Raw genomic sequence first — 15,538 nt, forward strand, 5'->3', positions numbered from 1 at the left:
AGTAAGGATGTCTTTACCCCCATCATGTGGCAGGATGTTCAGTTGCAGGTTCCCTTTTTAAACCATTGAAACTGGTTGGATGATTTCAGCTTTTGCTAGTAGCTGCCACAGAAAAGTTTTCTACAACACATTCTTCCAGAACCCATCAAATGTTGTTCAAGACTTGTATTTCTCTTTTAATACAGCTGTCATTGGTGCTGCTACAACAAAAACACTGCATCCATCGTCAAACAACCACCCATTCCAGCATGATGTTTGCAACATTTTGCTCTTTAATATTTTCTCCAAAACAGACAACTAGTTTTTCCCACATTTTTACACTAACAGGAAATAAAACAATTCTGATAGCATAAAGAAAAGATATGTAGAAAAGTATTAAAAGTTTTTGGATGTCTTAATGTAATGTAAGTAGCTGCTTCAGTTGCTTCAACGTTATGTCCAAATATTCATGAACTACTAGCAGACACAATGAAAACAGAGTGAGCCCTGGAGAGAGTATTAGCCTAATGACCACACACCTATAGCTGGTGTGTTACCTGTAAAGGAGCTGAGGGGAGAAAAGCTCATCTTTTAGCCATTCAAAGTGTGTCATCATCAGTTTTTGTCACTTGAAAAACAAAATAAATGTATGACATCATACAACCACTCAATCTTCATCACACAATCTGCAAGTAAAAGTAAAAACTAACATGTTTCATAAAGTTATTAAAGTAACCAAATTAATTTCCTTTCATCCTAGAAGACACAGCCCTGCCAAAGTCTGTGGTACAGTACATTGCAAAATACACAGCGCAGAAATGCATCGAAGATGTCTGGGTAGTATTATGACTGAGACCAAACCTACTCTAATGACTCACACAGTACTCCCAAAAATGAGATTTCTCATGACATTTATTCAAATAAACAATACAGTTTATAATCTGCTAGGATAAAATAATAAGTTTGAACACATAAGAAGCATTAGGGAGAGAATACCCCAAAGATCTGAAATTGGGTTAAAGGATGTGTTTTAATGAAAGCTGACACTTTGGTGTCATCTTCTGACTTGCATCAGTGCCTGTTTATTCATGTTCCCTCCAGTCAATCCTGTGAAGACCGCCATATTGCAGAGACATGAACGAGCATTTACAAGCAGAGAACTCGACACCCAGAGCAACCACCACATTGAACAATGCAAACCTGGAGGGGCACTGACATTTCAATGTCCAATGCTCAACCCATGTGCGAAAAATACAGTCTTTAATGCAAAAGCATAACAATGTTATAAAACAGTCCTACAACCTTTAGAAGTTTGCCCTTTATTCCTCATCTGCCTAAGGATCCCGCAAGTCAGTCTGAAGTGTGGTTTAAAGCAATGTCCAGTCTCACTGCAAAGTAGGAGATCTCTTCAAAGAGGCATGGCCACTATCAGCCCCATGCCCTTTCAGTTCTCCCTGCAAGAGTGATGCAAATGCCTGAACCTGTTAGACAGTGATCCAGTCCAATTAGCAGCACTACAGAGCAGCACTGGCAGTACATTCTATTACCCTCGTTCAATCCTCAAGGTGCAAGCTGAGCTTTAGGAGGGCAACCTCAAGCCACGTCGGGAAAGAGAGAAAAAAGAAGAGTGAATGTCACTCAGTTTGGCTCTTGCAAATAATTAGTAAAGTTCTTAAATGTTAAACACCTCTAAAAACAACTAAGAGGGTATGGTGAAGGTTAGAATCGAGGAACACAGGGTTGGAGCATTCTACCTTACCTTTGAGTTGTCAAACTCATTCTAATCTTGGTTTTCTATATTGTCTGTGCACTTTTACCAAGTCTTTAATATGATCATTTGGCAACTAAGAGAAATTCTTTCTATCAGTCCTCATTTAGAGTTACTGATAAAGTGTAACTTGTGCACTGCTCTGACGAGACTGAGGATGATAGGGCGAATGCCTTATTGCCAAAGACCTCCTGGCTCCCAACACTCTATAGAGGGAGGAGACAAACTCAACCTACATGGCAAAAGTACACCTTTCTCAATATTGGTAAAGAATAAATATTTCAAAATTTCAAAATTATGCAAACACGTGCCACTCTTGCTCTTTAACTTCCATGCATATGGACTATTTACAAATTGAAAAATACAGATTTACTATTTTGTTCTTTTGACGATTTTTTTTCTTCTCCCCCCTGAAATGTCTTTGCCCCTTTGCAACCAGCATATCAACATTCAGCCACCCCAGACAAGGATCTCACCACATATTGCAGACATGGCCAGGACAATTAAAGCTGTGTTGGAAAAAAAAAACAAAAAAAACAAACATTTTCACACTAATGGGAAAACAAAAATCAAAACCAAAACAGAAAAGATTCACGAGCAAAAAAAAACAAAAAGAAAACAAAATAGAATATTGGGTCAAGTGTAGGGGAGGTGTTACAATACAAGCCAAAGGGATGTATTTGTTGAAGATGGATTTCTTCTTTCTTGAGACTCCACTCTGTTGCTAACAATACTGTAGTACACTCTTTTATTACTCTACCTTTTATTTAAATATAATTTACTTTGAAGATTTTGTTAAACAAATCCAGGAAAATGATGCAAAAAGTGGTTGGTTTGCCAAAGAGAGGCGGCAGAAGGCCCGTGCTGCCCTGTTAAATTGCATCAGCGCTCTAAGTTTGTCAAGATACTCAAGAGTCCTTTGCATTGGGACGTGTCCTCAATCCTCAATGTACTCCCACAGATCCTTCTCATAGCCTTCATGCACGTGCTGTAGAAGCACTCTTCGCCTGCTCTCACAGTATCTGTAGAGACACAAACATCTTGTAGAATCAAAAAGGAACAACTCTGACAGTTTCAGGTAAAATTTAGGATTTTTCTCTGATTTACCTGTACTTATCTTGTACTTTCTGCTTGATGTCCTGCAAGGAATCCTGGGAGATGTCTCGCTCTAGGTAGCCAGAGAGCACCTCAGTGGCGTTTTCCAGGTCTGCCTGGTTGTTCTGATGAAGAAAAAACACTGTTTTATGTGACAGCACTGAAAAGACAGAAAGGCAGCTGTTCATCAAAATGCCTTCTGAAGCCCAGTATGGGCTACAAAAGTTTGGGCCAACTTTAGAGCCTTTGCTCTTTCTGACACTAAGGTGACACTTTATTTCTGCTTAGCACTGTCGTTCTAATGCTTGACAAAGGAATTCTGACTGGAATGTGATCAGAATAAAAGAATATGAGGGATGAATGAGGGTTAAATCTACAGGTCCTGTATGGCCCCGTCTGTAGATGTATATTCCGGTGTTAGTTATTTTATCAAAACAAAGAATAAGTGTTCTTGTAAACCATCATCTACGTTCCTTCTCTGTTGTTTACTTTCATATGTTAAGACAATCCAAATGAACATCTGACAACTTCTGGAGGTGGTACCTGTAACGTACCTCAAAAATAATGGACTGGTTGTTCTTCTTGAGGTAGAAGGCAAAGACGTAAGTGAACATGAGTGTGGAACGGCACTGGCACAGCACATCCACGGCCTTCTTCAGAAACTGCACCTCGATCCAGGACATGTTGTGCTGCTGCATCTCCTCCATCTTCTGCTTAACCTGAGCGTAGAGCTTGTGCTCAAAGCGCAGGCTCTGCATGTGGTTCATGTAGCGGTTGCAGTAGAACAGGTACCTCTGCAAGGCTGCCCTGGAGCGCTGCACACAATCAAAAACTCTGTTCTTATTGCACAAAATATCATTCTTGCAGTAATTTTTTATCATGAATCCTACACTAAGGGTAACAGGAAATAATAATTTAATGCATCAATAATCAATTTTTACCTCCTGAGCATCTCTAGCTGCCTTGGCATCATCTTCATTGTAGCGATTGCAGTTGTACCTGCAAAGTCATGACTTGGTTAAAAGTCTCACAGTCTCACTGAATACCGACTGCACACTTCTGTTTGGAACTTCTTGACTTTCTATGCTTTGCAATGTAAAATGTTACACACTGAAACTGTCAAATGGGAACTTAGTTGATCTGATTGTGCAAACACAAATATCAATCAAAAAACAAACTTTGAGATTATTCCACTATGACGCAAGAGTAGCAGTAATTTCTTGTACTAACCAAGCTGAGCCGTGGGGTTCCCATGGACCCAGGCAGACCCAGCAGAACTCCGCTTTGCAGTTCTGGTTCCGGCAAACCATGTGATTGCAGCCACCATCTTTCTCAATGGTCACATGGCATTTAGGACACTCCTGTGAGTCAATAAGAAAGATGATAATGGAGGGTCTTAATTAGGGCGGCAGGATTCTGGCAGGTTTTCAATCAACAACATTTCATTGAGTTTGTAAGTAAATAGAAATGGAATTGGTCAATGAATCTGGATATCTCTGGACATAAATAAATAGAAATTGCTCATCACATGATGTCGATGTATTGTTTTGATACATGTTAATGACTGAAGTTGACCATCCAGTATCTTGAAGTGGTGATAGCAATGCTTTGAGTTGTTTGGAACCTTGCCATAGTTATGAAATTAGCCATGAGCCTACATGTAATTTTTCATTAATCTTCCTGTTTAGAAAACATTTTCTGCAAGTATTTTGACACTTGGAGTTTTTTGTGTTGTGTACACAAACTAACTATGATATGTTTTTGCATTGAAAGTTAAAATTCTGTTTTAAAAACCTATTTATATTGATGTATGCTAACCACTAGCATACCAATGCAATTTACCATATATGTTAGCATTAAGCCAGCACCATGTTTTTGGTACATTAGGAGATGTATAACATGTTGAGTACATTGAATAGGAATCTTGTGTGTAATGTAAATGTCTGTGTGTGTTCAGTGCTTCTCAAGTAAAACTTCAAGCAGAAAATCCTATATCAGAGTTCTCTTGAAAAATCATTAAGCATAAAGGCTTATGATTTTTCCCCCTTTTCCAACATGGCTGTGCCAGCCTCTTTGCTTCAAAACACTGTTTCAGGAAAAAGATGGGTAACATCAAGAAGACTACATATACTACTATACACTCTATACCCTTTCCTAACTTAACTGCAGTCGGCAGCAGCTGTGCACGTGTTGTACAGACACTTTGCCAATGGTCGAAGGGGCAGCAGTGGTGCTGCGTTGGGTGGGCATTTGTTTACAATGCAGCCTGTAGAATAAAACTCTTAGGAATCATCCGTGTTAAGTAGACCAAGTACATGTGTGAACTGAAATCGCAATCTTTAAATACTAATCATACAGCCCTATGATCTCAACTCAAATTGAAACAAGTGAAATGTATTCATCATAGTGAATCACTACAAACTTATAGCCTTACTAATGCCCCCCTACCTTTGTGTTTGCTGCAATCCAGTTAGAGGTTTCACTGTCATCGTCACATTTCTTGATCCATTTTCTCAGCCACTTCAAAAGAATTTAAATCAGTCAGAAACAGTTTTGTTGATTTGAACTTTTATGGTAACAGTTTCATTTTGGGGTGCAGATGAATAGGTAAGGTTGTTTCTCTGGAGGTGGAACATTGATCACTGACCTTGCACTTGACAGGATCATGCCAATTCTCTCCACAGTTGAAGCTGCCAAGACAGGATCTCATTTATGCCAATACAAATAAATATCAAAGGTCAACATTTATTTATTGTTGATTTAACTCTCTCTCACCAGAACTGACGGCCACACTTGCACCTCACTGGCTTGGCATCTGGATACTGGACTTTGACGACATGATGGCAGTCTGGTGCAGGGCACCACTTTAACAGTCGATTGCACTTTGAGAAGAAAGCAGAGAATTACAATCAAATGCCAGTTTTACTGACAGCTAAGTATCAAGATTGTCCTGCTATTTCAAGGACTGCATACTGAATAAATACACAGTTAAACAGAATTAGTCAAGCTTTAATATTCTTTACATTTATATGTAAGAGAAAAGGGAAGCTTACCTCTACAAAACTATTCGTAATTAAATGCTGGTACTTCAACTTTACTTTTGAGTCTGTTATGAGGCGCCTGCAAAAGAAGTCAAATCATTTATTAGTCTAGATGTATCAAACGGTGACTGGTTACGTTATCTTTCTAAACAAATTCAATGCACTGCACATCTTCTTATCAACAATGCAGAAAACTGAAAAATGGTGAACCAATTTAACCGTGTGGCTCTGGTAGACACTGAACTGTTAAAGCAAAAGCCACCAACAACACAGTTTATACGAATGAAGCCAAGGCTATATTCACAATGCAGGTGGAAGAGTTTTTAGCTCTTCTGTGAATCTGATTTTTTTGGGAACTGCACAACTTTCATAGATGATCCCAAACCAGACACAGGTCAGATCTTGGGCAATGCAACCGCAGTTGAAGAACCAGATTCGGCTGAATGAAACACTAACATCATTCTTAAGTGACACATGTCAGAGTTCTGTGCTGGCAGGATGATCACTCAGGCTCAATGAACACAAACACAGAAGACAGCTGCAGTGAAGTTATTCAGTGGAGGGAAAGTAAAGTGGTGAACTCTTAAAGCATTACTTGGGCTGAGCGATTATGGTAAAAATCAAAATCACGATTAATTGAGCCTTCTACCCCGGTTTTGGTTGATGCACAATGATCCCACTCAACTCAGTTTATTCTGTAAATATCTGAATAATTTTTGAACAAGTAACTAAAATGAACATGCCCAGATGAACAATTAAGGATTTTTTTTATTTAAACAATGGAAATGAAAGCACACATCAGCTAAAATTGAAATGTTTTGTGGGGAACTCAGCACTTTTACATCAGTTAGAAGCTTTAAACATTGGCTTTGATATATCTCATAGCCCTACTCTTTACACTTCAGTGGTCCTATGATTTCGAAAAAAATAACTGTACTCAAAACAAGTTAAAAGAAATGGTTAAATCTGGCAGCCATGATACCGACTTTAAAACGGATAAGTAACTTACTGCTGCTTAGCTGATCAGTGACCTAATGGCATTTACCATAATAATGTCAAATTTTCCAAACCCAGTGACATCCTGATCTTGCCGCAACAGGGACAGACTGTGCATCCACACACAAACCTTTGTACTGAACCAACAGCCATTGCTTAACAGAAAGCCATCATTAAAGTACTGACTCTCTTAAACCGCCCAACTTCAATGGCTGCCTTGATCATATCCATAAGCACTGTGCTGTATGTGGTGTCTGACCCTGATGGTCCAGGTAGGTCAGAGCTGGACTGTGACCTGTTTACTTGGGAATCATATACAAGTCACATTTTAGAAGTAATGTGAGAAGTATTGGTATAGCAGGTCCATGGCCCAGGCTCAAATCTAACCTGTGGTCTTTTTCTCACATGTCACTCCCCACTCTAATTTTGTTTCCTGCTCTTTCCACTGTCCTGTCCTCTCTGAATAAAGGCATAAAAGATCTGAATAAAAACAATGCAAACAGCCCAATAAAAAATAGTTCTGGTAATGAACCAGAAAAGAGCATTAAGGCCTGCAGTGTCTACAATTAAAGAGAAAACACTATGTATTTTGTATGATCTACTGACAGGAAGCGCATATAGTTCTTTGTATGTCACACCTCTCACAGGTCACCTAAAAACAATTAACTCATCTGCTAGCTGGTCAGCTTAGAATGTAGGTTAAGACAATTACTGGCAGCTTAACAGCTAGTTAAGGAGATCAGAGTCTATTCTTTCAAAATGCAGCCACGCATGTGCCAAGTTACACTTTTACAATTAACATTAAAAAAAGTTATCATTTTATATAACTCGCAACTAAAAGTACATTTGTTTTTAAACTCAGAGTTAAAAAATAGAAATGTGCCCTCATTAAGTAGATTTTCTGCCTGTTCAAAACATGTGGGATTTTTTTCTCAACCAGACTGCTGTGGTCACAAATAGGGCTGAATGATTTTGGAAAATAATCAAATTGCGATTTTTTAGGACCAATATTGTAATTTTGATTGAGCATGCTTTTCTTGGGGGCGGCGTTTATCTTCTGCATTATTCACTAAACACAAGCAATAAATCATCCTTTAGTATGACCGACAAAGAATACTGTCAACATATCAACAATTCTGTCTTGCACTTTTTAAGTAAAAAACAAAAAAAGAACTCCGTGAAATTGTACAGATCTGGAGCTGTCAGTAAGAGTAATAAACTACACAGAATAAAGTATTAAGTGTAAAGGGTTATGGCTCTGCCAGCAACAATCATTCTATTGTATGGATCCCTGTAGCTCACGTTGTTGTGGCTCATGTTTTTGACAGAAAAAACAGCATGTTGACTTTTTCTGGTTTTAAGGAAGAACGAGTACAAGCTACTGTATTCCCTCCAGGTCTGTGTACATGAAACTTTTTTTAAATTGTGATTAATTGAAAATTTTATTCAATTACATTGCGATGGCGGTTTTAATTCGATTAATTGTTCAGCTCTAGTCACAAACGTGCACAAAACAGTCCACCAATATCCAGGATAATCTAAGTAAATGTGTTTTAAACGGATACTCACATGACTGTGTTGTCATCGACCAAAATGTCACAACTATGAGCAGGACAAGAAATGGTCTGAGAGGAAACACAGAAGGTAAATCATTAGTAACATAGATATGACAGGGGTAACTGTGACCAGCACCCCATACTTGCAAGACATCCACAGTGAGTACCTGTCCCATTCCTTCTTCTATGATTTTGGTGGTCAGGTAATCTCCCCAGCACTGCATGCAAAACTTGTGTCCACACTCCAGGCCTGTAAAATACTGCAAGAGAGAAGAATCGTGTAAGTAAGGCAAACATGACATCACAGCAGGAATACTGTATAAAATATTGAAAGTTTAAGCAATATTTCTTTTTAACAAACTGCTAAAGTTGCAGACTTTTTCCCCAGCAAAACAGATTTAGGATTTTAGTTGATCTTTACTAACCGTCTTAGACAAAAAAAAGTTTTTTAAAAAAATTAACAATGAGCAAACCTTGGCGACCATCAGGGGAATAAGCTTTTAGGAGGAAGACACTTACAAATGATAGGTACAGTCAACTCATGTAAAGCTGCATGGATCAAACTGCACCATATTTTATTAATTACAGAACAATTGGTTCAACCAAAGCTTTCCACTACGTACCTTTCCTGTGATTCAGGACAGTATGGGAAAAATGATTCTGCTAATTTTGGCTGCTTTAACAATACAATCTTTCCAAAACAGAAGGGGCCAGAAACTAAAACTCGTCACCTCATCCTGGATTCAACCAAACTGTTGCTCAGCTGCTAGCAGCAACATGTATTCTATTCAGTTCCTGCAAAGCACTGTGAAGAACTGAAGTCTGAAGACGCTGTACCTGCTCAGCACTGGCTTAGACTCTTTGGAGATTTCATCATTACTTCACAGGGGTTCACAGGGTTTAGTTTACAAGAACCAAATGCTCTTTCCTTTCTGTCCAAACATTTTGCTCTTTCTGCCAGTAGGTAAACAGGTAAAACATGTAGCTGTGAGTGACACACACATAAGCACTGCAAGGGAGGTATGCACTTGCTTTCTTGAAATCACTTTTCATGGTCATACCTTGTGAGCCCTAACAAACCTTGATCTATAGTAACTTAGAAAGCCACCAGTAGGTAGGTAGGTAGGTATGTTTCCACCAAGTGCAAGGTTGGGTTCAGTAATGTTTGGATTGGTTGAGGGCAGCCAACCTCCATCTTGCTTTCTTTTCTACAGCTCAAATGTACCCTTAGACACAGGCAGAGTGATGGCTCTATATGGTGTGGTTGAATTTTTTTAATTCCAGTGTGCAAGAGAATAGAGAGCAAGTGTGCCGCGCTTGGGCACGTTTCACTTATTTGCTTTGGTACACACTCCAGAGAGGTGTGTTTTAACACGGTACACCTCATGCAAGAGCACAAGCATGCAGACATGAGGCATGATCCATGATATATGGTTGCTGCGACCGCTCCTTGGGAAAATCATTTCAAACAACAGTGAGGGTGTTAAAGGGCTGTGTTGGACCAAAACAACTCAACATGAGCCAAAAAAATTGCTGAAGTTGCAGCAGTGTTCTCTGTGACTGGTTGTACAGACTGACAGGACTGCGCATCGTGTAACCAGACGCTTCAAAATGACGTAGGCAGGACATTTCGTGCCTTAAGTGGTTCATATTGGAGTAGTGTGACCGTGGACCATACTCTCCAGTGGGGAGTGTGACCATGCCCTAAGTTAAAGGAAGGCCATACAGGAAAACCACTGACATATTTTGTAAGCTAATAGATAGACCACCTACACAAACCCTCAAATACTCAGGGATTTCAATTTTAGTGGAATAAACTAGAAATCCACTTTCCTTCCTTCTTTTCTAAAATTACCCAAATGTTATTACTTTCATGGTTTTCTTTACTTGCTGTAGCTAGCTTAGTGAATATTGTCAATTACCAGATGTACCAAATATTTCAAAGGACAAATACAATTCAGGAGGTTGTTTTAGTAGCCCAGTAGTAGTCCACTTTATCTACATAACTGTGATGCCTTGGTCGCAAAAACTGCTGAAAATGCTTTTGTCTTCTCTTCCACAAACATTTAAAGATCATCTTGAATTAGCCCAGTTTATTTTCTTTTTCACAGCAGCTGAGTCACACTAGGGAGAAAGATCGACGTTAAAACCAACATAACCCTGTTGGATTTGATCCCACAAAAAAAACATGTGCTCACTAAACAACAGAATAAGTTGATTTTGCGCAGAACAATTCCCCACAACAACTGAAATGTTTATGAAAAAAGTTTACAACAATCAGTATTTCCCCTACCATTATACTGTTAGGGTGGGGTTACCCATCCCCCTGAAGTCAAGTTAATTTTATTTCCCATGTAGCGCCAGATCACAGCAGAAGTAACTTGAGGTTATCTCTTTCATATAAAAAAGGCCTATATCTTGTTTTTTTATTAGAAAAAAAAATATATATATATATATATAAACAGCCATATGTTACTGATCGTATTTACATAGCAGGTTGTCATTTCTGTCTTTACATGGTCACACATTCATATATCTCCTCTGCTCTCAGTGTTGTTCACGGCAGACTTATGTCCAAATTGTTTACAAAGACACACAAAAACGTCTGCGCAACCACACAGACGAGCCCACTCTCAAAAGCGGCCAAAGAGTTGGGAAAAATAGTGTTACAACTACCACAAGAAACTCAGAAAAAAATATCCAAGCTTCAGTGAGTCAAGCTATGTTTAGGTTAAACTCAACAACAAGCAGCAAGGTAGCTGATCCACTGTACAGTATGGAATGGCTTGTGGTAGCTAGCTACATTCTGTGTGCATGCATCAATATGAAGTGATATTCATGTTCTTTTCAAATGTGTCAGCCCAACCTGGCAAAGCTCTGACATGCAGACAGATAAACTGGAGACGGCACTTAAAGATATAGCAAAATGGGGTAAAAATTCAGAAGCCTTGTCTTTCAATCACTTGACTATTTTGATACACACATGTAGCCACCACAGGGTGCACAGCCTACTAAGAAGTACTTGCAAAACAGAAATGTACACATATTTGGCACTTCTCAGTTGTAAATTTTGGAGCCTGGCAGCACAGATTAAGAACTGTTTAAAAAATCAAGTGTGAATACAGTGAGTCGACTTAAGTTTCTGATAATGGCTGGTTGAAAAATAATATATACTTTCATAGATAATGTCACCACTTATGGGTATTCTGTCAAGTTACCTTTCCACTTTTTAAATTGCTAGCATGGCTAATTCCTGAAAAACAATACAGAAAGGAGTAAAATCAATTATGATAATGCCTTAGGTAGACTTCTCTTTGTTTTATAAAGTTTAAATAAATATGTCCTTAACCTCATTTGCTGCAGTATGCCAAGATGCACTTTAGTGTCTCATTTTCAACAAAGTCTCTTTTGCAAGTTTAAAACACAGACCTGGGAACACATTTTGCTAATGCAGCCACTGCTGGCGTCATTTTAGGACTTACAGAGTTGGGGAAGTTCAGATAGCAGATCTGACATGGCATGTCCTGTGCCGATGATCTAGTGTTGATTGGAGGACGGATGCGAGGCTTCTTACTGGGGTTAATTACATGACACTCAGAGAAAAGCTTGTCAAGGTTGCCATCAAAATACCTGCAAGAAAAAAGATGGGGGGGATGCAATCCAGAGTTAGAAAGTTCTCCCAGAAATATTTCAGCTAACAGACTTAAGGTTGGCAGTTTAACAGGCTGCAAGAAGAAAAAAGCTCATTCCTACCTTTCCATAAGCTTTTCCTTATCCCAGTTGAAGTGACTGAGAAGGATGCGTGTTATCGTTGCCGGATTCTAAAAGAACAAGAATGATTTGTTGAGGAATAAAGATTCATTTCCCATGAGACAATTTTTCAATTTTACCTTCATTATTGCGACTTTTGATAAGTGGCATTCTTGAAATGTATCCTTTTTAGAAATTCAACAGTTGCATTGCCACAAAAGTAAAATTCTTTTTGGACAGGTTTATGCTTTGGACTGAAGGGCATTTTTAAAAGCGCTAACTGAAATAAAAGCAGGATGAATTGATCTAAATTGTGAATATGACTTCACTGTGCCGCTGCTTATCTTTGCCACAACACTTAAACATATAACTTAAAACATATCTATAAGCTCAATGGGTTTCTCTTAATAAAATAAAGTAAAATAAATATTAAGTGTAACTGATGTGCTGATACAAAAAGACTGTTGACCAAAATGGCCAATGAAGTTTACATTAGCAAAAAGTAGTACAGCAGCAGTGACATTTCTTCAAATAACACAGCTTGCTTTGGTTTATGTGTAATACAAAGGAAAACTGATAGCCCAGCTTTCTAAACTATTCCAAAATAAAACTGCAAAGACATCCACCTAAAGGCTACCTGAAAGGTTATTGTGTTGTTGACCAATTGAACATTGATATAAGAGACTTAAAATTACGGATGGCTTATAACTGGTCAAACAAACCAACTTATACATGTTGTTCGGATCAACAATACAGTAAAATGTGATTACAATTACTTTTTTGAGACACTGTTTAAGCCACTCTGATATATACTAAATGTTGCGAAATAAAAGGTGATAATCATACATTTGAAATATTTGGATATGATGCTACACATTGTCTTCTCAGAAACATGTCCTATACATATTCTATGGATTCAAATGCATGTTCCAAGGTCCAGTTTCAGTTTCACAATTTAAGCAAAACATTTAAAGATTGAAAAAAAAGCAGGATAAGAAAATTGTTTCCTTGTACCCCTATAAAACACACCATGCCATTTCATCCTTCTCCTGCTTAAGTAAGAGATCAGAATATCAGAGCAGTTAATGTCAGAGTACTACAATGACTTTAGGTGGTAATCGGAGTGTGGCAAGAGACAAATTGTGTAGTCAAGGTTAATGGGAAATGTATGTAGATGCTTTTGCCTGTTCACTTTCTATCTAAGACAACACATGAAACTTTCCAGTGTGAAAATAAGTACAAGATGCCTTCTGCAATTTTACCCCAGCAGCCTTTCACTGACTGCACAAAATCAGTAACTTGACAAGAAAAGGCAGACACTGGCTTTATTTTACAAGACAATATGATTCAACTTAAGTTATATACCATTGTTCCATTTTCTCAACATTAGAATAATAAATTCACTTAACAAATGTAATTCATATTAAAATAGTTACTTTTAAAAAGATCAGTTGAAAATATTGAAACTTGGGAAGGTAAACCTAGGCACTATTTATAGCAGATTCACCATCTCAGTTGTCTTCGCTTTGGAAACAAGTGCCATGAGGCTTTACTTTGTCCAATGCAAATAATTTGCCTCAGGAGCTTTTCAGTCGTGGCAGAATTACGAAGAAGGTACTCTGATACTTAAAAAAAAAACAACGCTACTACTTATATGGTAAATGGTTAGAGGCCTATCCGAACAGCTTTCCATTTTATTCTGTAACCAAGTAAAGTGAGAGGAAATGGAGGCCCGAGTTGACGATAAGGCGAAGTGCTCCACTGGGTTTCCCCACCATCTAATTTCAGATATAGTTGAATTCAGAGTTTAAATGTCACTCGTATGATGCATTCAAACATTTCAAGAAGGGCTGACGAATGGCATATTAGCACGAAGTGGGCTTAACTAACACTTAACTCGACAACCAAGTCGATGACCAAGCCTTTTGGCCAACATTAAATAATGACAACGCGAATGTTGTTTGACAAATCCAGTAATGGTCTGATACATTATTCTCTATAACGTGCAGCAAATGTCGTGTAGCTGGTAATGCCAGTTATCTAATTCTAGAACTAAATAGGTTATACTTCACGGTGAGGTGCTAGGTTAACGGTTACCGTTTGCTATTTAGCAATCCAGCTAGCTAACTTGGTAGCTAATATTAGCTTAGCCAACGTTTCTGCCAACTTATCAATTGGGATAAGACTACTTCCTGGAACGAAATACCAATAGTATATCCAATTTGAATTTCGACGTTTAACATCTTACATGCCCCTTCACTTAAGATATAATCTAGTCACTGGCGTACGCCCCACTGTGAAAAATTAGTGTCGTGTTAACCTTATCACTGTTGTGAAACTGCCAACTTCCAGCAAGTAAACTACTCCACACATGCTAACAGCTAAGCTAACGTCCATGGCCTGTTTACGCTTAAGCCGAGCCCGGACCCCGGTCTTTCCTGATGCTCACATACCAAAATACCTACCTGGATGACCTCGTTGACCTCCCTGATACACTCCACCATATGCTGGAGGATCTGTTCGGCAGTCAGAACCTCGAAGCGGTAGTCCTCCTCCTCCTCCTCACCGGGGCCGTGGCCACCTCCACCAGTTTCACCGCACTCGTCTCGCTCTCCACCGGCCACCACGGGATCGACCAACTCCACCTCTCCGAGCTCCAGGGTGTCGTCCTCGGGCTCCTCTTCGGCGCTGTCCTCGCTACATTCGTCTTCGTCGTCGTATTCATAGTTATACCCCTCGTCTGAGTCCATTCCTAGGGTGGTTATCAACTCGTGACAAGCACACCTAAAGGTCTACAGTGTGTGAAATGTTGGTTGCGGAACAATACGAAAACCAAAATTATCCGAGCCTGTTTTTCAGCTGCAGCGAAAATAACAACAAAACGTCGCCGCTGCTAAGCCAACAAAGAGACACAGCGTCACCGACTGACGACGACCGTACGTCAGATGGGCTGTACACGAAAATCTAAAGTATAGTATCTAAAAAAATGAAACTCTATTTTAAAATACAGCCACGTTAAAATGTAGACATTTATAAAGGTTGGTGGTAATATATCAATTAATTAATGAGTACAATAACTTTTGACACTAAAATGTTTGACTGTATCAAACTTGGAAATTTCAGGCAGCGTAGGTCATTACTTTTGTATCTAATTTGGGTTTTCATCCCAAGGGTTTAGGTTTTCATAGCTAGGGGTCGAAATTGATTTTACTCCTTGTAAAAACAATATAGGACTAGCGGTCAAGTTTTGTTGACAAACAGTATCTTTAAAAACAATTCGAGGTTATTAGTTTTGACGCGTTTCAACCGAAATGTTCCCACTGGTTGTCATTTCGTTAGATATACAGAGATTT

General features: G+C 38.8%; 1 protein-coding gene across 1 annotated transcript; it reads right to left on the reverse strand.

Moving 5' to 3' along the window:
• Nucleotides 1–248: 248 nt before the first annotated feature.
• On the reverse strand, nt 249–15,130 carry arih1 (ariadne ubiquitin-conjugating enzyme E2 binding protein homolog 1 (Drosophila)). The gene is made up of 14 exons (XM_074677631.1): nt 14,651–15,130; nt 12,189–12,256; nt 11,918–12,065; nt 8,603–8,695; nt 8,449–8,504; nt 5,896–5,962; nt 5,618–5,724; nt 5,490–5,532; nt 5,291–5,362; nt 4,073–4,203; nt 3,784–3,841; nt 3,397–3,657; nt 2,855–2,967; nt 249–2,769 (listed from the first exon to the last, which is right to left on the reverse strand). Exons 1-14 carry the CDS (start codon nt 14,933–14,935, stop codon nt 2,685–2,687), a joined length of 1,587 nt encoding a protein of 528 aa, XP_074533732.1. The 5' UTR covers nt 14,936–15,130; the 3' UTR covers nt 249–2,684.
• Nucleotides 15,131–15,538: the final 408 nt, after the last annotated feature.

The sequence above is a fragment of the Halichoeres trimaculatus genome, unplaced genomic scaffold (genome assembly GCF_033239565.1).
Source record: "Halichoeres trimaculatus isolate MK-OKI-2021-1 unplaced genomic scaffold, fHalTri1.1 fHalTri1_scaffold_10, whole genome shotgun sequence".
Classification (NCBI taxonomy): domain Eukaryota; kingdom Metazoa; phylum Chordata; class Actinopteri; order Labriformes; family Labridae; genus Halichoeres; species Halichoeres trimaculatus.